The sequence below is a fragment of the Chrysemys picta genome, chromosome 2 (assembly GCF_011386835.1).
Source record: "Chrysemys picta bellii isolate R12L10 chromosome 2, ASM1138683v2, whole genome shotgun sequence".
Lineage (NCBI taxonomy): Eukaryota > Metazoa > Chordata > Testudines > Emydidae > Chrysemys > Chrysemys picta.
In genome coordinates, this window is record NC_088792.1 from 38,539,235 (window position 1) to 38,566,822 (window position 27,588).

A 27,588-nucleotide genomic window follows, 5' to 3' on the forward strand; every position below is an offset into this window, starting at 1 on the left:
TCTCCAACTGTTTTGAACTGCTCTGGCAAAACAAAACAGCTGTAAAAACCATTTAACTGGCATGCATGCACTGATTGTTTTGTGGTACTCCTGAGCTAAAGTACCCACAATGTACTGAGGAGCCTGGCCATAAAAGTTAAAATTAAGAAAACTGCTAATTGTTTCCTATCTTTAAGTAATTAGAAATATCATATAACATTTTATTTGAGGTTCTTTTTTAGTGTTCATGTATGACATATTTAATGTAAACAAAGAAATTTCCAGGTAAAAATTGTTAAAATGGAGTTAAGATTGAGAGTACATATCAGTAATGTAGAGTACAATACTTTACAAGGATGTTGTAATACCAAAACAAAAACTATACACCCAAGGAATTAATAGTTAAATTCAAACATTTAAAGGTAAAAATACTCCATAATTGCACTCACACAAACTTAACTCACTAGTTGTAACTTGCTAAAATCTTGTGCAAAGACAACATTAAGAATTTGGGGGGGGGGGGGGGAGGAGGAGGCAGAAGTTAATGGTAATTTTGCCACATAATTATTCATAACATGTTTCTCAGAAAATTTAACTTTGCACTGTAGTGACACCATGCACTAGTCATATGATTGATATTTTAGTATATTACCCCCAATCAGGAATATTGCAGATTATGTGTTCCTCATGTTACCTTATCTTAAACCAAACTTTGCACCCTCTATAATCTGTATGTTATTCCCTGATAACCAGAAACTTCTATGCTCAAACTCTGTTCACTATTTTTTTTAACATCATCTTAATAAAAATTTTTAAAATTGTGGTCCCAAATTAGATTTAGCTGATTTTTTAAATACACTTTTAAAATATGTCTTTCTCCTCTAACCTGGTGTCACAGCAGGGCAGAGTTAAGGGTCTTTGGGTGCATTTCTATATGGAGAAAAGCACTCAACTTGACCAGTTCAAAGCTGGAAGCAAAGGAAGAGATGGGTGTAACCCAGGGGTGAGCAAATTTTTTGGCCTGAGGGCCACATCTGGATATGGAAATTGTATGGCAGGCCATGAATGCTCATGAAATTGGGGGTTGGGGTGTGGAAGGGAGTGAGGGCTCCAGCTGGGGGTGTGGGCTCTGGGGTGGGGCCAGAAATGAGGAGTTCTGGGTGCAGGAGGGGGCTCCAGACTAGGGTACGGGGTAGAGTGGTGGTGAGGGCGCCGGTTTCAAGTGTGGGCTCTGGGGTGGAGCTGATGATGAAGGGTTGGTGATACAGGAGGGTCCTTTGGGCTGGGATTGAGGGATTCAGAGGGCAGGAGGGGGATCAGGGCTGGGGCAGGGGGTTGGGGTGCAGAAGGAAGTGGGGTGCAGACTCCAGGCGGCGTTTATTTCAAAAAGCTCCCAGAAGCAGCAGCATGTCCCCCCTCTGGCTTGTAAGCGGAGGCGTGGCCTGGCAGCTCTGCGTGTTACCCTGTCTGCAGGCCCCACCCCTGCAACTCCCCTTGGCTGCAGTTCCTGGCCAATGGGAGCTGCGGGGGTGGTGCTTGGGGTGGAGGCAGTGTGTGGAGCCCTCTGGCTGCCCCTATGCGTAGGAGCCAGAGGGAGAACATGCTGCTGCTTCTGACAGCATGGGGCAAGCCCCAGACCCCGCTCCCTGGTGGGAACTCGAGGGCTGGATGCGGCACCCAGTCTGTAGTTTGCCCACCGCTGGATGTGAGGAGGCAGAGGGGGATGACTAGGTATTCTAGCTGGGCCTGGTTTACTTTTAAAAATTAGATCGCCCTCGCTATGTTGCTCAGGGTTGTGAAAAATCACAGCAGGCTGTAGTCAAGTTGCCCTAACCCATCCCGCAGCTAGGTCTAGGTAGCTGGAGGAATTCTTCTGTCTGTAGACCTCGCCAAGCTCCCCTCTCTGGGGGGGATGGATTATCTACAGCGATGGAAACCCCCCTTCCCTCCATCTAAGAAGCCTCTGTGCTGTGGCCCCACAGCTGCCCCCACGCAGGCAGGGCCTGGGTACCCTGCACGGGTCTCGTGTGGGCGGTGGGCGAGAGAGCGGGAAGGGGGAGGGCAGCAAAAGGGACGAGGCAGGAACTGAACCAAAGGCTGTGCTGTGCTAGAGGAGGCGGAGACGCGCCGCCGCCAGTCGGGCTCCCGCCCACTCAGGCAGCGTCACAGCCGCTGTCGTGCAGGGGGGAGGGGGGCGCCGGACAGCTCAGAGGGGGCCCCGCTGGGGGATTCCCCCGCCCTCAGCCAAGCCCCGAGGAGGCGGCAGCACCGCGCCTCCCCCCCCGAGCGGGAGGCAGCAGCCACGCTGGAGCGAGCCCCTTCCCCGCTCTGGAAGCTCATTCCTCCAAGGCTTCCAGACACAATCTCCCGCGGTTGCTAGGAGAGGTGAGGTCACGGCCGCCAGCGGCGGTGATTGGTCGGGCTGCAAGCCACGCCCCTTCCCCGTGGGCGTCGCAGCGGGAGGAGCGGAGCCTGCCTCCTCCCCCCTCACTCAGTGCGGAGCCGCCGCTGGGGCGTGAGTGACCTGAGCAGGGGCCACGTCCGCGTCTTGCCGCCGGCTGCCAGGCGGGGGCCATGGGCCGCCCGTGCCCTGCGCCGCAGCTCCGCGCGCTGTTGCTGCTCCTCGCGCTGCTGCCGCCGCTCGCCCGCGCCTGGGACAGCGGCGACCTGGAGCTTTTCGACCTGGTGGAGGAGGTGCCGGAAAACTTCTACGGCTTCCTGGGGCTGCCGCAGGTAAGCGCCTGGCCAGGCAGTTGGCTACCCCTGCGCCCGTGGGGCTGCCCCCGCCGGTCCTCATCCCCGCGGGTCCTCATCCCCCCAGCTGTGCTATCCCTGCTCCCCCGGGGCCTGATCTGCCCTTCAGCTGTGCTGTCCCTGCCCCTCCCTCCAGCTCTGATATCCCTGCCCCCCTCCCCGGGCCTGATGCCCCCCTCAGCTGTGCTGTCCCTGGGTCCTGCCCCCCTCAGCTGTGCTATCTCTGTTCCCCTGGGGCCTGATCTGCCCCTCAGCTGTGCTGTCCCTACCGATCCTCATCCCCCAGCTCTGCTATTCCGTCTTGCCTGCCCCCCCCCATCTGCCCACCAGTTGTGCTGTCCCTGCCCCCCCCCCCATGGGTTCTCATCTCCCCAGCTGTGTTGTCCCTTTTCCCCCATGCCTGACCTCCTTCCCCCCATCTGTGCTATCCTTACCTTAGTCTCTCTCTCTCTCCACCTCTCCACTGTGCTGTTCCTGCCCCACGCACAGTCTAGCCATGCTCCCTCACAAGTTCCTTCACACTCTCTTCCCCAGCCTGACCCTGGCTCTTCTTCCCCCAGCTCCTTCACTCTCTCCACCCAACCCCTGACACACACAGGGCACTGCTCCTGACACTGACCCACCACCCCCACCAAGACCTTACTTTCCTCCTTCTACATCCTGGGCATAGCTACTGCCCCTCCCAGCTCCTTCACCTCCTCCCTGCACACATGGCCACCGTGCCTGGTTCCTGCACCCCCAGCTTCTTCAACCCCTCTCCAGACATGTAGCCCCCATTCATGGCTCTTGCTCCCCATCCTTCTCACACACCTTGAGCATATTTGCTGTCCCCTGTCTCCACTGGCTCTTTTCTCCTTTCCCCGGATACATCCGGCACATAACTCTGGTCTCCCAGCCCCTTCACTTCATCTCTCCCTCCAACACAATCATGGACATGGCTCCTCACCCCCCAACCGGCTCCTGCACACCTCTCTCCCCACACACGTGTATGTCCTGGCCATGCTCTCAGGTTCTCACTGACCAGCTTCTTCATACCCCAGCCTCTCATGTACTGGGCACAACTGCAACCCCCCAGCTCTTTAAGCCTTCTGCCACAAACGCCCCGGGTCCCCTCTTCTTTCAGTTCATCTACTGGCTCTCCTGGCTCCCGCTTCCCATGTACAGTCAAAGCATTACTCCTTCACCCTTCCCATCTCCACATTGTGGGCAGCATGGCTACTGCTCTTCCCCACTTTTATTCTGTGCCACCCTCTTGCACATCATGGCCATGCTCCTGGTCTCCTTGTTTCCATTCCTTCACTCCACTCCATCTCCTCCCTCCCCCCTCCGTGCCCTGCTAGTCACTCCAAGCACCTTCATGCCATCCCCCCCGTGCACACACCCAGAATGTAATTGCTGGTCCCCCTCCTTTTTCTCCATACAGCCTGCAAATGGCTTCTGCCCTCCACCCCTTAACCCTATGTCCACTCCTGCATATCTTTGCATAAAGGCTGGCCACCCCGTTTCTTCACCCTTTGCTTCCCCTCCCCCCACATCTTGGGTAGGGCTGCTGGTCTTTCTGTTCCCTAAGGTCTTTTGCATCATATACTAGACCTCCCCCCAGCCATGGCTCCTGGACCCCTTCATCTCGTGCACCTCCATCCTCCTCTATGTGCATGCTGGACATTGTTCCTGGTCTCCTCCCCTCAGCTCCTTCATCCCTGTCTCCCAGCCATGGTTTCTGATGTCTGCCCAGCACCTTCACTTCATGTTAACATTGCACTGCAGCTTGGGCACGGCTCTTGCTCTCCTACCCCACCACTTTCACCCCATGCTTCCCAGTCACTCTAGATGTAGCTCCTGGGTCTCCCACCAACTCAGCACCTTCACCTCAAGTTCACTCCCTCACCACCTACATCCCTGGGCATTTGTCAAGTCTTTTAAATCTCATGTCTTCTCCTGCCCACTTCCCCCCTAACCCCCATGTCCTGGTTGCCTCTTCTCCAACCTTATGCCCCTTGCTCCCTGGGTGACATTTTCTGCCCATTAGCTTCAGACCATATCCTTCCCCCTACCCAATCCAGAAGCTCCATCTGTTTTGTGCTGCGTCACCCTGTGCTACTTCCCACTGGGCAGTACTTGTTGTTCCCTACTTCCCCTTCCTTCACCTGTTGGTTTTGATGACTAGTCTCTGCTGCTGGTACAGATCCTCTGCTGCTCTTAGCAGGAGAAATGGTCTTCTGGTTAAGGCACTGGCTTAGATATCCAGAGATCTGCCATGTGATCTTGGGTAAATCATTTTTTCACACAGGCTCTTCTGGTGACTCTCATACATGTGTGTGGGGAGAATAATTCAAATGTAAGGCGCATTTGGGACACTTTGGGCAGGCAAGTGAAATACTGTGCAACCTATATGAGGTGGAGAACAACTACATGCCATGTGTAGAGATGCTCTTTTGGGAAGGAGGGGTAATGGTGGTATGGGGAAAGTAGCAGCTGCAATTGTAACTGGTAGCTTGCTGGACCCTGAGGCTGTCGCTCCTTTTGTCTTGTTCTCTGGGCTAATTAAACACAAAATCCCAGTGTCTAGTACCTGGAAATGAAAGTATTATTCAATACCATACTACATAGCAGATCTACTGTTCAATTTTCACAGTCACTGTTAGGGAGGAAGATGCTGTCTTCGAGGAATGAATTTTAAGCCAGAGCTTAAAGTTGATCCCTATGGGGCTGGGAAACTTTGTTTTCATTTCAATTAGACATTTAAAGTCTCTCAATTTAGCATAATATCCTCCCATTCTTATTGTCAGCTGAAGACTTAGATCTGCAACTTATTTACTTTAACCAGTAAAAATTAAACTAGTTCTCATTACTCTTTCAAGTATTACAGGATGTGAATTAGATGGATTGCTGAACTGCTTCAGTATAACAATTCTCTTGTTTCTGCCTCTAGAGAATGTGAGGCATGAGTTTGAATATTACAGTGTAGGCTGGTGGCATCTAGAAGTAAGTAAAACATACATGTAATGTATTCTCAGCCAATGCATACCACAGGTAAAGATGACAAGAGTGCATCTCAAAACTGGGCAAGCAAACCTTACATTGAGGAGCCGGTGCTGAAACACTGTTAATTACTGTAGCTAATAACCTCAAGATGCCTATTTCTGCAGCCCACTGACTCCTTCAGTTCTTGAGGTCTGGGCTGCTCTTTGCAGCTCATGGAGTCAGATCAACTGTTTAGAGCTGCTGCTCTGGCCATTTCCCCTCTACTCCCGCTCATGGCCAGTTTCTCTGCCTCTGTGGCAGCATGTGGACAGTGGTTTTAGTGCTCCTGCCTCCCCATCTGCCTGAGGGCTTTTTGGGTCAAAATCTGGGGCAGTGGTGAGCAGTGATTTCTCCCTCAGGTTCCTGGGCCAGTTTTTCAACTGGGTGTTTGAATCCTCCGCAGCCTCTGCTGCAGGGCCTCCCGACTTGTTCCTCTGCACCTTCCAGCTATGGCAGAGCAGCCTAAAACACATTGAATGAAAGCCCAAATGGTGCTTGATCTGTGAGATTATCCTCCCAGACTTGGCAGACAGTGAGTTGTGCCCAGCCTGCACACAACCTTCTGTCCCTGACTCTTGTTAAGTCCCAGGGCTATGAGTCAGACAGGCATGTGGGATCCCCTGCTCCCCAGAGCAACTGACTCCAACATGGGAAAAATGGACCGTGAGTCTATGTGCAGAGTAGGAAGAGGCTCCAAGGATGAGGAGGACCCCAGTCAATTGACTCATAGTAAGTCCCAAGGGGCCTCTAGAGAACACAAAAGGGCATATTTGTGCGGTCACAAATTCCCCCCCCCCCATCCTAAAATTGGTCCTGAGCATTCTGGGAAAAGAAGCAGGACTCATAAGCACCCTCCCCATCTTCCTAGTTTGGCCAGGAGTGCTCTGGAAGCATTTCTCCTCCCCCCTCCTCATGGAAATGGAACCCAGAAGAGGAGGACTCAAAAACCTCATGTGAGAGGACATCAGGCCCTTGGCAAGGCTAGTCACAAAAAACCCCTCCAAAGCCACAAATGAGCTTGTACGCTCTCTAAATGAGCTAAAAAAAAAAAGCACAAAAAATGCTGAAAAAGAGGAAGAAAAAGCTTAAAAGGTCTAGGAGATCTGAGTGTTCTGATTCCCCTTCCTTTGTCATTATCAAAATCACTGATGAAGATATTGAACAGAAACGGACCCAGAACCAATCTTTGCAGGACCCCACTCATTATGCCCATCCGGCATGACTGTGAACCACTAATAACTACTCTCTGAGAATGATTTTCCAACCAGTTATGCATCCACCTTATAGTAGCTCTATGTTGGTTGCATTTCCCTAGTTTTTTTATGAGAAGGTCATGCGAGACAGTATCAAAAGCCTTACTAAAGTCAAGATATACCACATCTACCGCTTCCCCCCCATCCACAAGACTTGTTACCCTGTCAAAGAAAGCTCTCAGATTGGTTTGACACAACTTGTTCTTGACAAATCCATGCTGACTGTTATTTATCACCTTATTATCTTCTAGGTGTTTGCAAACTGATTGCTTAATTATTTGCTTCATTATCTTTCTGGGTACAGAAGTTAAGCTGACTAGTCTGTAATTCCCCAGGTTGTCCTTATTTCCCTTTTTATAGATGGGCACTATATTTGCCCTTTTCCAGCCTTCTGGAATGTCTCCCGTCCGCCACAACTTTTCAAAGATAATTGTTAATGGCTTAGATATCTCCTCAGTCAGCTCCTTGAGTATTCTAGGATGCATTTCATCAGGCCCTGGTGAATTGAAGACCTCTAACTTGTCTAAGTAATTTTTGACTTGTTCTTTCCCTATTTTAGGCTCTGATCCTACCTCATTTTCACTGGCATTCACTATGTTAGACATCCAATCACCACTAATCTTCTTGGTGAAAACCGAAACAAAGAAGTCATTAAGCACCTCTGCCATTTCCACATTTTCTGTTATTGTCTTTCCCCCCTCATTGAGTAACGGGCCTACTCTGTCCTTACTCTTCCTCTTGCTTTTAATGTATTTGTAGAATGTATTCTTGTTTCCTTTTATGTCCCTTGCTAGTTTGATCTAGTTTTGTTCCTTTTGCATAAACACAAGTACTTCGGGGTCCATTCAAAAGCATCTCATGGTCTGGATTTGGCCGGTGGTCCACCTATTGACTACCCTGCTTTAGAGGCAAGGTGTGCTCCTAGCAATAGCAAGTGGTTTAAGGAGCAAACCAATTCAAATATGATGTTTACCTTCCACTTACAATTTTATCTTGACATATTATTCTTTTAACATGCAAGTATATCTAAATATAATCATTTCACTTAAAGTATTCGAGAAGAATACACGAGTATAGTTCTGCTTCACTGAAGATTTCATTACAACAGGTTTCTGAGTCCTAGGCCTTTCCTTCATAGTGCAAGACTAAGACCGGAGGGAGTTCTGTTAATGAATTTTGACGCCTGAAGGCAACAGTAAAGGGGTAGTGCAAGAGGCAGACCTCCCCCCCCCCCCCCCACCACTGCATGCCATCCCTTTCTCCTTTCCAAATATCCCAGCCAGTTTTTCTCAGTTGCACATGAGATGAAGCTTCGTTATGACAGACAATTCAAAATGATTGACTAATAAATGTGCGCCAAAGAAAGAGTAAACAAGTTGAGAGCACTGACACACCTTAAAAGTTGATCCCTCCTGTTCCAAAGGGAAATGGTAAAAGAATCCTGTCTGAACTATAGATTAAGTATCTTTCTCTTCTCTAAAATTATCAACTGCTAAGATTCTCACTGCTGGAGTGCAAGAAGCTCAAAGGATGTCCTTTGAATCAGACAAGGCTGCAACACGGCCAATGCTAACACTGAGATGAGAATAAGAAACTACAAAGTGGACTAATATCTGAATATGCTTAAGAGGTATGTTCAAGGTGCCTGAGGTTCTGAATAATTCCCAGTGACTTCATAAGAAGTACTATGACCACCTGCAACTGAGAACCATATCCGTCTGGGCCAGCACAGGGCTATCACTGAACCCATCTGAGTTGTACCGTGACTCCATTAGTCCCTCTGGTAGGGAGAGACATACAAGAGCCATCTTTCTCAGTGGCTGGAACAGGCACCATTTGCTAATGTGGATGTTTCTGGGTACAGTAAGCAGAAGACTGATAGCTTCTAAGTTCAAGTGAGTTGAAGAGTATCCCTCCCTATGGAACCCAATATAAGAGACTCTACTCTGCCAACTCCCTGATGCAGAGACTTCACATAAGAATGTATCATGGATAAACACAGGCTGTGCCACATACCTGGATGGGAAGGGGAACACAGCTGCAACTAGGGATGTCTTATGTAGGAGATCCCACTCCTATGGTTGTCGGGCTTTCCAAAACATGAAGTGCAACCCAATGCTGCCCTGCTTATTTATGTAAAATGTTAGTCCAATTGTCTATCTGTACTGGGATTAGCATTTGGAATATACCAGGGTCTCTGAAGATCCTTAGTGCATACAGGATCACCCTTACTTCGGAAACATTTGTACAACCTGTTCCTGGAGTGTCCAGGCTCTCTGGAAAGGACATAATTCTGTATAAGCTTCCCTCCCCAGCTTGAACATATCTGGATCAATCCATTCCTAACTGTAATTTTTCCATGTACTGCCACAAAATAAAGGAGTCAGAAGGTCATTAGTTACTTGGATACAATGCACATGCCCTGCAGTTATCTCAAGTAGAGATGTGCCAGGGTACTATGACTGTAGCTGGGGCCATGGGACTCAACATCCATAGAATAATCAGAACAGTCATTTGCTGGCTCATTCTTATCCTTTCTATCAGATGGGTGATATCTTAGATCATGTCTTAGGAGTCAATTCAAAGACTTCCCAACCTATGTACTGCAATTGTCTGCAAAGGACAAGCTGGGAATGAATAGTTTATCAAACCCTAGCAGCGCTTAACACCTCAAAGGTGAAGTGGATGGATCTTTTGACACCCCTCCAGAATAACATCTTTAATCAGCCAGTTGTCCAAGTAGAGCAACATGCATTTGTGCAGCTGGGCCACAATGACCACTGAGCACTTCTTGAAAACAGGAAGACAGCCCCCAAAACAAGATCCAAAATTGGCAACACTGATCTCCTCTGAGAGACTTCTGATGCTTGGAAGGTACCGTAGGTGCAGAGCACATAATCAGTACCCTCCCTCTAGGAGCAGCATGAAGGGTTTCCCCCGAGATTCATTACAGTCCAGAGTCACCCTCTGTTTTAACTATCAGGAAATATTGGGGGGGGAGGGGAGGGGAACCTCCCTCTTCCACCCAGTGACCCAACATCAGGGGTCTCTTTGCCATGAGGGATTGGATTTCCTGAAACAGCTCCTGACTTTGAAGAAACTGAGAGCATCATCTGGAAGTTCTTCAGAAAACACTGATTTTGTAGCCTCACTGATTAGTGCAAAGGACCAATGTGAGCATAAGTAAAAGACCCCAAAGTCTGACTCCAACATGGAAGCCCTACTAGATTACTGGTTAATTAATTTAATTAATGATTTTGATAATGACATAGAAAGTACACTTAAAGTTTGCGGACGATACCAAGCTCGAGGGGTTACAAGTGCTTTGGAGGATAGGATTAAAATTCAAAATGATCTGGACAGACTGAAGAAATGGTCTGAAGTAAATAGGATGAAATTCAATAGGACAAATGCAAAGTACTCCACTTAGGAAGGAACAGTCAGTTGCACACATACAAAATGAGAAATGACTGCCTAGGAAGGAGTACTGCAGAATGGGATCTGGGGGGTCATAGTGGATCACAAGCTAAATGAGAGTCAACAGTATAACACTGTTGCAAAAAAAGCAAACATCGTTCTGGGATGTATTAGCAGGAGAATTGTAAGTAAGATATGAGAAGAAATTCTTCCGCTCTACTCCGTGCTGATTAGGCCTCAACTGGAGTATTGTGTCCAGTTCTGGGCACCACATTTCAGAAAAGATGTGGACAAATTGGAAAAAGTCCACAGAAGAGCAACAAAAATGATTAAATGTCTAAAAAAAATGACCTGTAAGGGAAGATTGAAAACATTGGGTTTGTTTAGTCTGGAGAAGAGAAGACTGAGAGGGGACATAACAGTTTTCAAGTACATAAAAGATTGTTACAAGGCAGAGGGAGAAAAATTGTTCTTCTTTACCTCTGAGGATAGGACAAGAAGCAGTGGGCTTAAATTGCAGCAAGGGCAGTTTAGGTTGGACATTAGGAAAAACTTCCTAACTGTCAGAGTGGGTAAGCACTAGAATAAATTGCCTAGGGAGGTTGTGGAATCTCCATCATTGGGGAATTTTAAGAGCAGGTTGGACAAACACCTGTCAGGGATGGTCTAGTTAAAACTTAATCCTGCCTTGAGTGCAGGGGACTGGACTAGATCACCTCTCGCAGTCCCTTCCAGTTCTATGATTATCATTTTATTTTCTCTGGAGTCTGGGCCCTGATAATACCTTGACCAAGACATTTGGACCATGACAGAAAATAGACTACCCCTGCTCTAAAGACATGCCTACGAAGTGGGGTAATGCACTTTATGGGGGTGTGATTTGAAAAAGCACACTAACGTGTTGCTCATTAATTGGTCCATGTAGACCTTAGTGCACGCCAACAAGGGTTCCTAGTGTGTTTTAGCGTAGTACTGTTTCAAAAAGCACTATATTAAAGCAGACCGGCCAGGTTCACACAGGCCAATTAATATGCAACATGTTAGTACTCATTAGAAGTCACACCCCCTGAGAGCACATTACCCCACTGTATAGATAAGCCCTAAGTTAAATAAAACTTAACTAACTTTATACAATCACTATTATTATAGGTAACTTGGCATAAAGAGGTTGCAGTTGGCTATAGGCCAAGTTACAATGCAGACAGCGTAACTTGGTTTACTGCGAGAGTAGGTTTAAATACGTCATTGTATTCAGCAAATGTAACCTAGTTTTTCAGTTATTACAAGTGTATATAATCTCTCAATTGTCTTGAATGCTTACCTTGATTCTTAGACATAGCAATGCTCTTAAGTCAAAGGATATATTGGGTTGTAATATAAAAGGGTACTCTGAAAACATATGATACTTTCATTGAGCTATCTTTGAGTATAAATTTTATGCATGAGGGTTAAATACTAGTCAGGGCTGATAGTTTAAGAAAATGCAAATTATATGCTATATTTACCTTCCTTTAAATTGTTTCCTAAAACGCTTTGCAGAATTTAACACAAGATAGGGGTAAGTGAAAGATATAAATTACAAAATAGAGTTTGAAAAAAACCCTGTCCGATACTTAACTAGTCAGAGGCTGATAAATAAGATGAAGGCCCTGAGGAATCTGGTAGAAATACTAGCAGCTTCCGTTCTTAGTAGCTGGAGGTGACAGGAGGCTGGGGTTCTCACCATGGACCAGGCTCATAAGGGAGCTTGCTGCCCCCTCATTGATCAGTCTGACTAGTGCCTAATAAACTTTTCAAACTGTGTCATGATATTTTGGGTTTATTGCTTAGCTAGTATGATAGTTGTAATACTTTAAATTTCCCTAGATTTTTCTATCAGATTTTCTTTAAGATATAAAATCAGAGGCCTACAGTTGTTGGACATGTACATTTTAAATCACTTTAGTTCTGCAGGAAAGGCAGATTTTGCACTTCTTTGTTTAGTACTGAACAAACTGGCCTTTGCATATAAACAAGATAGAGAGACTATGATCATAGTAAGACAGTAGTGCTAAACTAAGAGTTCTACTTGATTATGCCACTTAGTCTTTTGGACTACTACACATGGAAGGAGGATATGGTCAGAACCTCCCCATCCCTTGAGCTTGTTTCTGCATAGTTTCATTTATTTATTTACTTACTATACTTTTTGTTTAGTATTGTTAGGTCAGCATAACTAGAGAAAATTTTCCGGATTGGGGGAAATGAGTCTCTATTTTGACCACCAGTTTCTAGTGCTAAGTTTGGCAAATGTCACAGTGTTTGATACTAGCCCTTATGTCACAGGGCTGCTTGCTGCTTCCAGCCAGGCTGTAACTTGTCATTAGGTGGGAGGAAAACTGATCTGGCTGTGAAATAAGGGACCCAGTGGCAGTATGCGACTTGGTCAGAAGAATAAAAACTTCCTTTAGACAACACAGCTTCTTTATGCTCCTTCAAAAGGCCCCATTCTGTGACATGGATTTTTTTATAAGGGGCAGTGCTAGAAAGTGACTTGTAGTGCTAATAACATACCAGTGACATAGTTCTAATGGATAATGAATAAGGGCCTACGAAATTCACGGTCCATTTTGGTCAATTTCACAGTCATAGGATTTTTTTAAATTGTAATTTTCATGATTTCAGCTATTTAAGTCTCAAATTTCATGGTGGTGTAATTGTAGGGGTCCTGACCCAAAAAGGTGTGTGTGTGTGGGGGGGGAGGTGGGGGGTGGTGTCACAAGGTTATTGTAGGTGGAGAGCTGCGGTACTGTTACCCATACTTCTGCAATGCTGCTGGCAATGGCGCTGCCTTCAGAGCTGGGCAGCTGGAGAGCAGTGGCTGCAGGTGGGAGCCCAGCTCTGAAGGCAGAGCCACCTCCAGCAGCCGTGCAGAAGTAAGGATGGCATGGTATGGTATTGCCACCCTTACTTCTGCGCTGCTGCTGGTGGGGCGCTGCCTTCAAAGCTGGGCATCTGGCCAACAGCTGCCACTCTCCAGCTGCTCAGATCTGAAATCAGCGCGGAAGTAAGGGTAGCAATACCTCAGCCTCCCTAAAATAACCTTATGACCCCTCTGCAACTCCCTTTTGGGTCAGGACCTCCAATTTGAGAAATGCTGGTCTCCCTGTGAAATCTATATAGTATAGGGTAAAAGCACACAAAAGATGATGGGAGACCAGATTTCACAGTCTGATACGCTTTTCATGGCCATGAATTTGGTAAGTCCCTAATAATGAAACATAAAAGTACCTATTTTAAAGAGGACACATGTATAGACCATTATTAAAACTTGAATGACTAACACTGGACTGGAATGTATTTTGACTAGTTATAGCAACCCTTCATTATTTGCGTCTCTAGTTTTCATATATAACTGACATTTTAACAGCTTATTTGGAGCACTAACAACTTTGACAAACTAAACTGCTATGGTGAGGGACAGTCACTTTGTGTACTACATATATACATTTCAAATCTGAATTTTTACCTGAAAGTATCATTTTTAATCTAGGTTAAAGTGTTTTTAGAATTCATATAAAATGGGGATTTGTCTCAAATGGCTCACTATAAAACATAATATGGAAATCTTAATTTCTTATCTCTTATTTACTAGAGTTCAAAACCAGCAGGAGTCATCCAGTGCTTGAGGACACTCAGTGACATTTAAGAAAAAAAGTAGACATAAGTACCAATTAGTTTTCACTTGCTCAATCTCCTGCTGATTTTACATTTTATGAAATTTCAGCCTTCCTTCTCGGTGGAAGAAAACTGTTTTTCCTTACTATTAGTTATTCTAAGTCTGAAAAATACCATGGATCACTTTTTGCAACACTATTTCCACATTTGCCCTTTGATTCATTTACTTCTATTTGGTAGCAGTAGTCCAAGAGGCACCGTGAGTAGCTCTTAAACTTGTAAAAGTCTGCACAAATATCAGCTGTATTTTGCGCTGTGAAAAGAGTCTTGGGTATCTTACAATTTTGGCTAATGTAAAATAGTCTTGGCTACCACGCTGCCTTTGGGTAGCTGTCTTCTACTTCAATACAATGGTATACAATAGAGATTTGTTAACCCTGGATTAAAGTGTTAGAAGTCATAATCTAGAATTAAGACAGTGGCCTAAACCTACTGATTCTGAGGTATATACAAAACAAGTGCAGTATCCCACCCCTGAGTTTCAGGGGCCATGCCCCTAGTGAGAAGCCAGCTCCCGTGCTGCCAGTTTCTGAGAGTTTGAACAGGTTGCTCTCTCTGGAACCTGTTTGGGGGTGTCACAGGGTTCACTCACTGCAGGTGGTGCCTCCTCCTGACCATTAGGGATTCACTTTATCAGGCGTTGTACCCTCTTCTGGCGGTCTCTCCCATTGTCCTCTTGTTTTGCGGACCCCTTTCACTCCAGCAGCTGCAGCCTCCTCTTCGTGACTAGGCCATCCAGCCAGGTTACTATGATCCAGTGTTTCCCATTCTAGGGATATCAAAGTCCGACTATACAAAATGGCAGTCTTCCCTTTACTGCTTTGAGCATTCCACTCCTCCAGTTGCTGGTAGGGGAACCTGGGCCTGCCCTCTACTCTGGGTTCCAGTCCAGGGACCCTATCTAGAAACAGTGGCCTACTTACTCCCAGACAATGTTGCTCTTCCCCTGGATTCCTTCCTACTTCATAGCTCTACCCCCTGCCAGTTTGCCAGCCCAGATGCCTTCTTCTCAGGGAGTGACTGCAGACTACTCCCCTACAGCCCCTGTCTGTTGCTGGCTTATATAGGCCCCACCTGTTCCTGCTCAGCTGAGCCTGTTTCCAATCAATCCCTGCTTCCTGACTCCTCCTCCAGGTGCAGCCTGGGTAGTTAATTCAACCTCATTTACCCTCTCAGGGCCAGTGTGGCATACGCCCCTTCATAGCGGGCTTTCCTTAATATCAGTCTCTGGCTAGCAGATGTTCTATAAATTTAAAACTCCTCTCCAGTAGCTACTGGAAGGGTCAAGGAGTTTTCTTATCCATGTGGGTGCTGAGATAATAGTTTTCACTATTCTACTTTAATTCCAACTTCTGCCTTCTGCTATTCAGAAACAAAGTAGTCAAAGAATGAGTGCCAATCTCTGATTCTGTCCTTAATACATATGGACTGTCACTGAATATGAACTGAATAAATATGTCCAGTCTTTCTGTTGATACTAGTTTGCTTTTGAGACAAAGGCCTGTTGTGCAAAAACTGTGGTATCAAAATCTTGGAATGGGTTGTGGGGAGGATATATGAATGACCAATTTGGAATTGACCTCTGAGGCTCTGTTACGTGTTCTAATCATTCTTCTAGCTGCAGTTAAATAAATAAATTTTGGTTTAGATACCTACTGCTGTAGGTAAGAGGCAACATAGAACTAGGAATCGCCACACAGTAATTGCAATAAAATTCCAGACTTTGCCATGACAAGTCACAAATGTAGCCAATTGGCCTCTCAGAGTTGGTAAGACAACTCCCACCTGTTTATGCTCTCTGTATGTGTGTGTGTATATATATCTCCTCAATATATGTTCCATTCTATATGCATCCGAAGAAGTGGGCTGTAGTCCACGAAAGCTTATGCTCTAATAAATTTGTTAGTCTCTAAGGTGCCACAAGTACTCCTATTCTTCTTTTTGCGGATACAGACTAACACGGCTGCTACTCTGAAACCTGTTATTCTTAGTGTTTGATACGTTAGAATAGTTAGTGGTCTCCTCGGGGACCTTGTCCCAGGCACGGGGCATGCCCCAGTCTCTGGGTTTCAAACCATGTGCCGTCTGTCACAAGCCCATGCTGGTGAGTGACCCCCACACAAGTTGTCTAAAGTGTCTGGAGGAAACAGACGTCAAGGATAACATTTGTAAAGGCTTCAGAATACGTACTCAAAAAGATAGACATTCACCTTAAAGCCCTATTGATGGAGGCAGCACTAAGATCAGCCTCAGAACTGTCCTGCCCTGATTTGGCACCGAGCACTTCAACCTCGGTGTGGAGCGCGCCACTGGCATTGGGCTCACCTCTGCACCGTTCACCATCGCCGGTGCCGAGAAAGCTTCATAGGAAGCAGCACACTGAATGTGGGTGCTCCCCCACATTGAAGAAGGATGGAAAAGGAGTGGCAGGCAAAGGACCACTGGCAGGCCATTTGCGTTCTTCGGGACTGCAGGAAAGCAGCTTTTCTGCCTGGGGCTCCGAGCCCATTACAGGAATCACCTCTTGAGTCCATGGAGTGGTAGGGGTCCCCTATGCCTGATGGTGCCCTCAACGCCGGAGGTGTTTCAGGCGGCCAGAGACCTGATGGTCCTATCGGTGCTGCTCACACCGCGGCACCTTCCTTCAACTGCAGAACCAGTGAAGGCGCCCCCCCTGCAAATGGCAGCCCTCTATGGGCCTGCCTCCGTGGTCGCTCAGCCAATGTCGTTCTCCAGTGTCCTGGCACCGGTCACAACTACTCATTTCCAGTCTCTGGCCCCGCATCGTCGATCACCAGCCTCGCAGCGTCAGTCCCTACCTCTTCGTTACCGACCGCCCTTCTCTCTGCATCGGTCACCGATGACTCGGCGGCAGTCACTGTCTCCCTGACACTGGTCTCCAGCACCTCAATTCCTGACTCCAGGTCACTCCACAGTCTCTGCACCGATCCCCACCTATGTAGCATCCATTCCTGGAACTGTCGCTGATCACCTTCCCTCCAGCGCTGCTCCCTGACTCCCCATCATAGCTAGCAGAAGGAGGCACTGACAGCTCTGCCGTGGTCCCCAAGGTAGAAGTTGTCCTTGTAGTCGGAGGGGAAGTTTGGTACTCCTCCACAGATGCACCAGTTGTCGTATGCACCAGTCTTTGGTGCGGGCCCCGCAGCAGGTGTCCGGTCCCCGGGACAATGGCCAGTACATTGTCCCTATTGGAACCCATGATGTTTTACGTCAACAAGCAGGGTGTAGCCTGCTCGCCGGCCTTGTGTCAAGAGTTCCTCTGGCTGTGGGACTGCTGTGTGCAGCATGCCATTTATCTTGAGGCATTGCCCCTCTCTGGCACCGGAACACAATGGCGGTACGCTCTTGGACCTCTCAATAGCAAACCCGTTAGAGCTCCCACTCCAACCGGACTTGCTCTTGCAGAACCAGGGCTGTTTGATCCATCTGAACCTAGTGTCCCTACATATGACGGCGTGGCTTCTGCATGACTAAACATGGAGGAGCGGGCCTGCTTAGCACAAGTCCAACACATCCTGCCTGCTAGCAGGAAGCCCTTCACTAGGGCGACTTAGCTAGCTAAGTGGAAATGCTTCACCTGTTGGGCCGCGGGATGGGGTCTCCCTCTCTTCCAGTCATCGTTGTAATCCATCTTAGACTGCCTGCTTCATCACAAGCACCAAGGCCTGGCCCTTTTATCAATCAAGGTCCACTTGGTGGCCATTTTGGCCTTCCACCTTCTGGTCCAAGGTAGATCAGGCTTCTCTCACAACCTGAAGATCAGGTTCTTGAAAGGTCTGGAGAGACTATACCCACAGGTTCGTGATCCTGTCCCTTCTTGGGACCTAAACGTGTCAAGGCTCACATGTCCATCTCTTCCCCCCACCTTTGAGCAGCTGGCTTCTTGTTCTCTGCTGCTCCTCTCGTGGAAGATCTCCTTCCTGGTGGCAATCACTTCAGCCTGCAGGGTATCTGAGATTAGGGCTTTGATGTCTGAAACCCCCCTCCTCCCCCATACGGTATTCTACAAGGACAAGGTTCAGCTGCGCCTCCACCCAGCTTTCCTACCTAAGGTGGTGTGTCAGTTCCATAATCAAGACCTTTTCCTGCCAGTTTTCTTTCCAAATCATCACAAGACGAACAAGGAGCGCCGGTTACATTCTTTGGATGTTAGGCGGGCCTTAGCATTCTACATCAAGAGGACCTTCTACATCAAGAGGCTGTAGCTCTTGATGTAGAAGCTCTTCATCGCAGTGGGGGTTAGGATGAAAGGTCTGCCGGTGACCTCTCAGAGAATCTCCTCATGGATAACTGTCTGCATCAAATTCTGCTATGAACAAGCAGGAGTGTCGCCAATGTCGTGACTGCCCATTCTGTCCAAGGCTTTCCTCATACAGGTACCGATCCAGGACACCTGTAGAGCCTGGTCCTCGGTTCATACCTTCACATCCCACTACACCATCACCGAGCAGGCCTGGGACAACACCAGCTTCAGCAAAGCGGTGTTGCAAGCAGCACGTCTGTGAACTCCAAGCCCACCTCCAGGGATACTGCTTGTGAATCACCTAACGTAGAATCGACATGAGCAAGCACTCGAAGAAGAAAAATGGTTACTTAACTTTTGTAACTGTTCTTTGAGATGTTGCTCATGTCCATTCCATGACCCGCCCTCTTTCCCCTTTGTTGGAGTTGATAGCAAGAAGGAACTGGCAAGAAGGAACAAGAGGGTGCAGGGCCAGCGGTGCCCCATATCTTGGCGCATGAGAGCAAGGCTCCAGGGGATGCCAGAGCTGGCCCTAAAGAAGAAATCTCTGGCAGCCGTGCACATGGGCGCATAACACACCTAACATGGAATGGACACGAGCAACACATCTTGAAGAACCGTTACAAAAGGTAAGTAACCATTTTTTTACAAGGAGGAGGGAGAAAAATTAATGTCTGAGGATAGGACAAGAAGCAATGGGCTTAAATTGCAGCAAGGGTGGTTTAGGTTTGACATTAGGAAAAACTTCCTAACTGTCAGGGTAGTTAAGCACTGGAATAAATTGCCTAGGGAGGTTATGGATTCGCTATCATTGGATATTTTTAAGAGCAGGTTAGACAGACACCTGACAGTGATGGTCTACTCTAGATGATAGTTCTGCCATGAGTGCAAGGGACTGGACTAGATAACCTCTCGAGGTCCCTTCCAGTCCCACGATTCTATGATTCTGTCTTTGTATCAAAACTAACATACTGGTTCATTGCCCCCTGGAGTGTGCAGACTCCAGATCAATAACACACACTTCAAGGACTTCTATGCATTTATGCTTCTGCCCTCATCCGATGGGAAGACAAGTTGACATTGCCTAGGCCATGAGCATTGATTTTGGCCAAAACACTTCGGGACAATTCAGAATTGACACTACTTGGTTCAAAGTTTTCCAAGCATTCATACCCCTTGTTCTTGTAGTTGAACTGTGCCATGACCACATGGGACTAAAGCTCTGCCTTTTGAAGTGGCTGTATCAAAACTACTTGCTTCAGGCTGTAAATTTTTTGGCTTGGCTCTGAGATGAGGTTGGAAGATGAGATTTTGAGGGATTTAAGAAGCCTTAATCCTCCCATACTGACTCTTGACACAACAGCTACATCATTACAATTTCAATCTGCTGGTGCTCCTCCATGAGATGACTGTCTCTCCATATCCAATCGATAGGGTGTGCACTGTGACCCTATCTGTTGGATAATGGGCTCCAGATCATAGAAAATCCAGTTTTGTGAAGAGATTGGTCAGAAGTCAAGTAACAGTTGAGTGCCTCAACTATCAATCTTCAGGCAACCAGGATTGATGGTACCAGTAATGAAGCATTACAGAAGGTGCTCCAGAACCTCTGTTCAAGCTAAGTCCCCTCCGTGCTGTTCAAAATGAGATTTAAGTAGGACCCAAGCTGTTCATAGGCCTTATGCTTGGCCCTATGCACAAGCATGTGATTCAAACAATATTCGTGCAATGGTTAAAATGGAAGCAGATGACTGACTGGAATGGGATATTAATATAATAATATATGGAGATATACCGATCTCCTAGAACTGGAAGGGACCCTGAAAGGTCATTGAGTCTAGCCCCCTGCCTTCACTAGCAGGACCAAGTACTGATTTTGCCCCAGATCCCTAAGTGGCCCCCTCAAGGATTGAAGTCACAACCCTGGGTTTAGTAGGCCAATGCTCAAACCACTGAGCTATCTCCCCCCCCCCACCCCATTAAATATTGAGTACCAAGCTCACTGTTTTGTATTTAGATATCAGTACAATAGAATTATTCTCTTATTTCATCCTCCTCTTTATGTTCTGAATGTAATATTGGGTATTGAAAATTCCAGATTACTCAGAGTAAATAATACAACCCCTCAGTTCCTGGCATTAATGTAAAAATAAAGGAGAATAACATTTTCCATAAATTGAAACAAAACTGGCAATGAGTACTTTCAAGTAGCTGGTTCAATATGGATACTGTGTTGGGAGACTGTTCACATTGATTACATAACCTCTTCTGAATATACTAGAGATGGTGAAAAAGTAAAAATAACTGCCAGTCCTGCAAGCTCAACCTATGATCAGAAAACTAAATTACTTCATTGTTGTGTGAAGTCACTAGTTGTAGATTATACATTTGTAACTTTTGATAACTAACAACTTTGCTGTATGAACCAGAATGGAGTCCAGTTCATTTACCCACACCCCTTCTCCCCTTCCCCATTCCAAGCCTCTTGCCCCTCTTGTTAATCAATGGGGAGAACTGATCTTAAATTTTCAGTTCTGGAGAGCTCCTCTGCTTTCAAAGGGGTGTGTGTGTGGGGGGGGAATTTGAAATTTTAGGTCGGATGTCTATGATGTCAGAAGTAGTATATGCATTATGGGGAACTTGTAGAATACACAGTGAACATTCTCACAGTGCTTTTGCTCCATATAGATAGTTTACAGCTACTTTAACAAATGTAAACACGCTAATTTTTTAAATCAAAAACATTTAGGACTTCAGTGGTGGATTTTGTAAGATCTATTAAATTGGCTTTGTATAAAAAGCCTTGTTGCTTGGAAGAAATTCTTCAAATGAAGAAACTCGTGTCTTTTTTTCATATTAGCAAATGTTAGGGCTTGCTGGCACCTTCATTATTAAAGGAACAACAGTAATTTGAAATCTAATCAATTAAAGGGTTGAAAGTTCCACATGCACCTCTGATTCTCCCTGCCAATTGGTTTGTTCATAATATCCTATTTTATAAATGTTTTTCCACTCCCTTCTTGCTGCGTGAAAGACCCACAGAAACAGGAAACTGACTATGCCTAGGAATCCAGTGAAACTAACAAACTAAGTGCAATTAAATAAACAAAGTAAACACAATTTTAAGAATAGACTATTTTTGTCCAATCATAATATAGTGCTACTCTTCAACAATATATGGCAATTTTTTCTTATCAGTGAGATTTAACAGTTAAGTGACACCATCAGCTTAACACTACCTCCTTAAATTTTTGAAACACTTTGTTTTAGAACACTTCAGACATCTCTCCCTCTCCCCCCCCCCGCCCCTTTTCCCTGGGTGATTTTCTTGTAAGGAGACTTACATGAAAACCTGATCTTCATTACTTAAGCAGCAAAAGCAATTGAACCTCTTATTCTCTTGGAAGTCATCTTTGACCTTGTAATTAGTTGCAGGAAAAACCAGCTTCTGAATGAGGAATGGTGATTTATGCTACTAGATTGTGCTAATACTCCCCCCCCCCCCTTTTTTTTAAGTTTGTGTTCCCATGCTCCCCCTTAATATGGTTCTGCTTGTATCACTGGAACCTTCATATATATGCCTATACTCAGACCTAAAACAACTCAAATACCATCCTGCATCCACTGTTTTGTAGATGCCCAGAGGAGCTTCTGTCCCTTGGCCTCTCCGGACAGTCCTCGGCATGCCCATATCCCTAATAGGTTCCAGTTGTCCCGTGGTTAAAATTCTCAGATCCATCCTTTGTTCCCTTTCCATGGATGATGAACCTTTTAGGCACCATCTAGGAAGATGATTCTAGTACCTGAGTAAATTGAATTTTTTTGAAAATTTACATTTGTTTCTATATTTTGTTTATATTTTTTTGGAGTTTGGATGTTAGGAAGTACTTGTGATTTCATTTTAGCTTTAAGGTCAATTACTTTTTGTCAAAGAAGAGAAAAACATCCAGAGCAGAAGCATTCCTTAGATGAATTGGTGTATAAATGGCTCTGCTGAGAGAATAACAAAGAGTCTGTTGTGCTGTTATACAAATGAGCCAATAAGGAACAAGAGTAGAAGAAATTCTAAACAACAAAGATTTTGCTATTATGCAAAATAGGTCTGGTATTAAAAATGGTAAGACAAGCAGAAAATTAGGATAGAATTTTTTTAAATTGAATATTTTTCAGTGTTCCACAAGGAACCAGGAGAACTTCAAAGCAATTTTTGTGGCTGTTGAAGGCTTCCAATTTTGCTATTTATTTGGTGATTGTTCACTTTCTCCTCCCCTTCTCTTGGCAGCACTGCCTATTCCTTAAGTCTGTGACTGCTTCTATTAATATTTGACTACCAAACAGGGTCTGTGCTTTTCTAATGCACTGTGTGGCTTTATATCTTGCACTTTCGGTTCATAGTTTAAATTCGGAAGCATTCAGTGCTTTTATTTTCTCCCCCCATAGAAGCTATTGTTTCCGGGTGTGCATTACATAAACGTAATGGATTTGGTTTGAATGTATGACTTTACGCTTTTTTTTTTTTTTTGCCAAGAAAATAGTTTGTAACAGGATGTTAAGCCCTAATCCAAAATTAGGCCCCGATCCAGCAAAATGCTTAAGAAGCACGTGCTTAAGTGTTTTACTGGATCAGGGCTTTAGTTACTTTACTTTGATCACTGCCTGAAATCAATGTGTGACGGATATTCTGTCAGTGTTCCAATACCATTTCAATTCAGCTGCACAACTCCAAAATTCCTCATTCTGAACAGTGGCTTTAGAAAACGGTTCACTGTTGAACTATAGGATCCATTGAAAATGAGATGCTTGGTTGCACTCTTTGGTTTTATGGCAGGTTATGACTGAGTGGTGACTAGTATCTAGTGAAGAAAGGGGGAAAGCCAGCAGAGGCTGGTTTTTTTTCTACAAAACTTACAATTCTGAAGCACCCTGTTTCCAAGTAAATAATAAAGGAGTTGAGGCAATACTGATGAGAAAAACAAAGTTTTGAGCAGTGTCCATTGAGCTGACGTAGGACAGTTGGGCCCAGTTTTTGTTGCAGTTATTGGCAGGGGACGGGAAGACATGTCCCACAGACTGAAAATCAGAACTGGACCCATCTGTACCTGATTAAATTTCAGTGTCTCAGAGTGAGTATTTGTGTGTTAATAGTTATCATTTAAATTTCTTTTTTTTTTTTTTGCCATTTGTGTCCCTTTTCTAAGAGGGGTTTCAGACAATCTTCCTGTCTTGGACAGTGGACACTGGAAAAAATACAATTATTTATACCATATACTGCATTCTTCAAAATATGAATCTTGATTACTATTGTACAGTACTAGGAATATAGGAATTAGTATACTGGATCAGACCATGGCAAGAGCCTGTTTCTCATTCCATCACCAGATCTCTGTGTGAGACACGTTGCAAGAACAGAAATTGTTTTAAACTTTGGCAAGTGATGTTCCAAGAGCAGGATTTTTAGGAGTATACAAAAGCCAGAACGACAGTGAAGAGAGAGGTCACAGCTACTAAATCCATGGAAGATTTATATGCCTGTTTTGAAATGGAGGGTAAGCGGTAAATATATTGACTGGCAAAGGCCCACGATAAGAGGACTAAAGACATTGAGATCAAAGTAATTAAGGAATTTCCACTTTCATCTTTAATTCGAACCAGATTAAAGAATGATGGTCAGATTCATAGTTAAACCTTTCAAATTCAAAGAATACAAGAGAACCATGCCATATTAGAAAAACAAACCAGGGTCTAGAGGCATCAGTCTTAGAAGAAGAAGTTGCAGAAATATTGAGCAACGTGAAATATATGAAAGCTCTTGGTCCCCTTAGCATACCAGCAGAAGTATGGAAGTGTCAGGGACAAGTAGGCATGAACTTATACATACAGCTGTTTAATTGCATCATGAGGAGATGCTTGATGCCTGGAGAAAGAGTATATGAGTATCAGTATTTAAGAGAAAAAGAGCATACAATGATGTGATAACTAATGTGGCATTAAACTCATGAGCCACATAATTAAGATCTGAGAGAAAATTATTGATAAGAGTTTACAGAGAGATGTAAAAGTCAGTGATAATCAGTTTGGATTTGTGCCAGGCAAATCAACAATGGATATGCTATCTTTGCATTAAGATTGTTTGTGGAAAAGTATAGATAAAAGAGGAAAACCTTGCACCATAGTATCCATCAATCTTGAGACGACTTCTACCACATTTTGAGAGAAGTCATCAGGTAGTGTGTGACTAGGGCCCTACCAATTTCACAGCCATGAAAAACATGTCACGGACCATGAAATCTGCCCTTCCCTGTGAAATCGATCTTCCCCCTCCTGCTGGAGCCTGGGGCTCCTAGCTGCTAGTCTGGCCAGGCTGGGGAAGGATTGGAGTTGTCCTTCCCCCTACATGGCTGCTCTTGGTGGGAAGATCAGACCTACCTCAAGAGGCAGTGCAGAAATGAGGGTGGTACACCCTCACTTCTGTGCTGGAGCAGCCTGGGAGCTGGGCTCCCAGCTTCTGCTCCTTCCCCTTCCCGGCCGGCCACAGTTCCTGCTGCAGCTCCAGGCGCAGAACTCAGGGCTTCCTCCCCTCGCCCCCCACCTCCGAGCTCCTGTGCTGCTCCAGGTGCGGACCTTGAGGGTTTTTCCTCCATGGCTCCTGCTGGGACTCAGCCACTACCTGGTCATGCCATTGCCCCTGGGACTTCTTTCGGGATTGGGGCACCCATTTTTCTCGGGGGCCCACCCCTGCCTTAATCTGCCACTGGCCTGGACTAGCAGCTAGGAACCCGTGGCTGCTATCCACCTCTGGGAACCTCTTCTAACCTAGCCCTGAAGGCAGCACAGAAATGAGGGTGGCAATTTTGGGACCCTCTCCCCACAGCAACTTTGTAAAGCCCCTCCACCCCCCAAGATCCCATTTTGGGTCAGGACCCCCCACAGTTAGAACACCATGAAATTTCAGATGTAAACATCTAAAGTAGTGAACTTGACTAATTAAAAAACCCTGTGGCCTTGTAATTGACCAGAATCGACTGTGAATTTGGTAGGGTCCTATGTATGAGAATGAAACAGATAACTGTCAGATTTGTCCAGGACATGCATGAGAGTGCTTTTACCAGAGTTCGAAGACCATGGGGAGAAACTGAATAGTTTCTAGTAAGAGTCGGAGTACATCAGGGCATGACACTTAGCCCCTTCTTTCATAAAATATTTAGAGCGTGGCACCTTTGTGTATGCTTTTTGCAGATGATGTAGTGCTTGTGGGGGAGAGCAAAGAGGAAGTGGAAGAAGATTTAGAGAGATGAAGGTGCATATTTGACAGAAATGGCATGAAAATCAGCAGAAGTAAAACAGTATATGGTCTGTAGATTTGATTATACCTTGCAGGACAGTGAAACTGCAAGTCTGGCAGGGGCCAGCCACTACTAAGGGCACAGAAGTTCAGGGACTTAGAGTTGATAGTACAGGGTAATGGTGAACTCAGCAACAAACTTGAACAGGAAAGTCATGGACTAAATGGAGAGAAGTGGAGGGATCTGTGATAGGGAAATGCCTATTAAATTGAAAAATACTATCTACAAGATAGTAATCAGGCCTGAACTTTTGTGTGGCTGTGAATGCCTTGCACTGAGGAAGAGACAAGAGCAGATCTTGAATACAGTGGAAATGAAAATGTTAAGATGGATATTTAGAGTTACAAGGATGGACCATGTTTGGAACGAATGAATTAAGGGCATTGTGAAGGTGGTACCAATTTAAAGAAAAGCTGAGGGACTCCAGACTTAGATGGTTTGGGCAAGTGAAAAGATTAAAAGAATATATAGGAAACAGATGTTACCATCCACTTCTAAGTTTAAGAGAAGGATTGGAAGACCCAAAACTAGATGGATGGATGGCCTCTAAAAGGATTATCTGTGGCATTTCTGAGGAACTGCTTCAAGATAGATTGGAATGGGGAACAAGGACATGAGCTAACCCCATTTAGGCTATGGCTACACACCAGAGTTTACAGTGGCGCAGCTGCACCACTGTAAGTTCTCTAATGTAGCCGCTCTAAATCAACGGAAGAGTTCTCCTGTCGACTTACTTAATCAACCCCCTAGAAGCCGTAGTAGCTATGTTGGGAGGAGAAGCTCTCCTGCCAAAATAGCACTGTCCACACTAGTACTTAGGTGGTGTAATTATGTCGCTCGGGGGGTGGCTTAGTCACACCCTGAGCGACATAAATTATACCGACATAAGCAGTAGTGTAGACATACCTTAGATGGAACTAAGGCTAGAAGAAGATGATCAGACACTGTTTCTGACAGTGCGAGCACCAGATGCTTTCAGAGGAAGGGACAAGAAATCCTGCAGTAGGCAAATGAGGGATGATTACCCCCCTGCCTCTACATGCGTTAAGACCTTTCCTAATCCCTAATAGAGATTGTTTTAAGACATGAAGCATGAGGTTTTATATTCCTTCCAAAACCCCTTTGAATTAAGTATGAACTCTGGATATTTTATTTGGAAAACTAGATGTCCAGTCCCTCTTTGAATCTTACTGAATTCTTGGCCTAGGTGCCATGTCTAATTGTGAGTTCAACAGTCTAATTATGTGTAGAGTGAAAAGTATTTCTGTATGAGTTTTTGAATTTCCTATCTCGGTTTCATTGGATCTCTCCTTGTTCATGTACTCCAGTACCTTGGCTGGCCTATAACACACAATTCTAGTATATTTGTCAGAGACATGGATGTGGGTGGACATGCCCAGTGGTTGGAGCAGGAGTCAAAATGGAGTCAGATGCTAGAGGAGAAGTCAGGAATTGGAGCCGAGGATTCCTGAAGCAAGGCAAGACATGAGTAGGACTGAGGTTAAGGCTGGAAAAAGGTGCGGGCAAGGCTGGGAACAGTCTCTGTAGCCAGTTAGGCAGCCTACTACAGGCCAACTGTGCTCGTTAGGTTGCCCACAGGCTGGCTGTGTTGCAGGACCTGACTTGACAATATTGGTAAGACATGATTGTCCTTTACAGAAGCTGTGCTGGTTGGTTTGTTGTCACAGGTGTCTTAAAATTCTGGTTTTTAACTATCATTTCCATCAGTTGTTCTGGAACTGATATAGGGTGACTGATATAGGGCTCAAATTGCTAAGATCATAGAATATCAGGATTGGAAGGGACCTCAGGAGGTCATCTAGTCCAACCCCCTACT

General features: G+C 45.6%; 1 protein-coding gene across 1 annotated transcript in view; it reads left to right on the forward strand.

Moving 5' to 3' along the window:
* Positions 1–2,451: 2,451 nt before the first annotated feature.
* The window catches only part of DNAJC1 (DnaJ heat shock protein family (Hsp40) member C1), a 178,647-nt gene continuing 153,510 nt past the window's right edge, over positions 2,452–27,588 (forward strand). The window contains exon 1 of the mRNA XM_005302767.5: positions 2,452–2,712. Within this exon, the coding sequence (XP_005302824.1) occupies positions 2,554–2,712 (159 nt within the window). The 5' untranslated portion in view covers positions 2,452–2,553. The remainder of the gene's footprint in view (positions 2,713–27,588) is intronic.